The sequence below is a fragment of the Pteropus vampyrus genome, unplaced genomic scaffold, assembly GCF_000151845.1.
Source record: "Pteropus vampyrus isolate Shadow unplaced genomic scaffold, Pvam_2.0 Scaffold123, whole genome shotgun sequence".
In the NCBI taxonomy this organism is placed as follows: Eukaryota; Metazoa; Chordata; class Mammalia; order Chiroptera; family Pteropodidae; genus Pteropus; species Pteropus vampyrus.
In genome coordinates this window covers 6,586-8,624 of record NW_011888904.1, presented here as the reverse complement: position 1 = coordinate 8,624, position 2,039 = coordinate 6,586, and the positions used below count along the sequence as shown (strand labels likewise).

Here is a 2,039-nt window from a genome sequence, read left to right as displayed (position 1 = left end):
AAGGAGTGGTGACCAGAGATCAGGCTACACATCTGTAGAGCTGAAATGTTCAAAGGAACACTAAGTGAGTATCATCTATCACCCACCAGACTTCCAGAACTCATCTCACCTAACTGAAGGAAAGAAAAGCCTTGTGATAGGTGTGGCATTTTTCTGCCCACTTATTTTCCTTAGTGCTGTAGCCCCAGGACCTAAACGATACCTAGCATTGAATAGGCATTCAAAAAATATTCAGCAGTGAATGAATCTGAAATACTATGGACATAATTCAGCCATATGAAGTCATAATCTAACAATGATGCTTCCTTTTTATAGCCAAGAACTCTTCAGATTCCAAAGGAGCTTGACTGATATGAACCCTGCTCTATTTTCTCCGCAAAGTCCACCCTAGAGAGAACAGCAAAGACCCTACGGGACGAAAATGTGCTTCGTCTCCCCTGAGTTACATCAGAACTACGAAGCTGAAAGGGCCAGCTAGCAGACCTCAAATCCAACTCTCTTGTTACACAGATGGTGCAACTAAATTCCAGAAGTAGGACTCACCTGCTCCAGGTCACACAACCAGGTTGCTTGACTTCCGAGCCATTCAGAGCATTTTCTCATACTTCTGTGGTCCAGATGGGAAAAAAGTGAGAATGAGATGGGTGGCTCCAACCAGACAGCTGTGACAGAATATGTCCTGCTGGGGCTATGCGGGCACCGTAACCTAGAGATGGTCCTGTTTGTGCTCTGTCTGGGCATCTACTCTGTGAATGTGCTGGGGAATGCCCTCCTCATAGGGCTGAACGTGCTGGACTCCCGCCTGCACAGCCCCATGTACTTCTTTCTCAGCAACCTCTCCTTCATGGACATCTGTGGTACATCCTCCTTCGTGCCTCTCATGCTGGTCCACTTCTTAGTAGCCCAGAGGACCATCTCCTTTCCTGGCTGCGCCCTACAGTCATACCTGACCCTGGCGCTAGGCTGCACCGAGTGCCTGCTCTTGGCCGTGATGGCATATGACCGCTATGTGGCTATCTGCCAGCCGCTTAGATACCCAGAGCTTATGAGTGGGCAGATGTGCATGCAGATGGCTTTGCTAAGCTGGGGGACAGGCTTTGGAAATTCACTGCTGCATTCCATTCTCACGTGGAGCCTCCATTTCTGTGGCCACAATGTCATCAATCACTTCTTCTGTGAGTACTTGGCAGTGCTCAAACTGGCCTGTGGGGACATCTCTCTCAATGTGCTGCTAACAATGGTGGCCACAGTTGTCCTGTCGCTGGCCCCATTCCTGGTCATCTGCCTGTCCTACATTTTCATCCTTGACGCCATCCTTAGAGTGCCCTCTGCTGCAGGCGGGCACAAAGCCTTCTCCACCTGCTCTGCTCACCTCACAGTGGTGATGATTTTCTATGGAACTATCTCTTTCATGTACTTCAAGCCCAAAGCCAAGGATTCTGATTTGGATAAGATTATTGCATTGTTCTATGGGGTCGTGACCCCCTCGCTGAACCCCATCATCTACAGCCTGAGGAACGCAGAGGTGAAAGCTGCTGCCAGAGCTCTGCTGCGGGGAGATCTGCTCTCCAGGAAAACGTTCCTAACTCTCAGGTAAGATTGGCCAGGTTATGCTGTGGTAATGACTTCAAAGTTTCAGTGCCTTAAAACCAAGTTACACGTCTATTACAGGTTGGCTGGCGGAGCGGAGTCTGCTCCGCATCATCGTCTTCAAACCTCTGTCTGATGGTAGCTGATAAAGCAACTACCATCTGGAACATTACTGGTCACCATGACAAAGGAAAAAGAGAAAACAAGACCTGCACTGACTCTTCAAGCTTCCACTCGGAAATGGCATATTACTTCCACTTACAATTCATTGGCTGACACAAGGCATTGGCCACCACGAACATCAGGGGGAGGGGCGGAACACCTACCGCGTGCTTGGAAGGAGTGGGAGGAACAAGAATGCTGTAATTAATGCCACACCATCCTACCGTCAGCCCAAGAGCTACTAGACAGTTGCCTTCCCTCTCTCTGACCATCCATCCTTTACTGGC

At 49.2% G+C, this 2,039-nt stretch overlaps 1 protein-coding gene across 1 annotated transcript; it reads left to right on the top strand.

Moving 5' to 3' along the window:
• Window positions 1-628: 628 nt before the first annotated feature.
• Window positions 629-1,593, top strand: LOC105296269 (olfactory receptor 13C7-like; the record flags this gene model as incomplete). The annotated part of the gene is made up of 1 exon (XM_011366292.2): window positions 629-1,593. A coding segment is annotated over exon 1 (953 nt), but the record flags the coding sequence as incomplete, so codon positions are not given.
• Window positions 1,594-2,039: the final 446 nt, after the last annotated feature.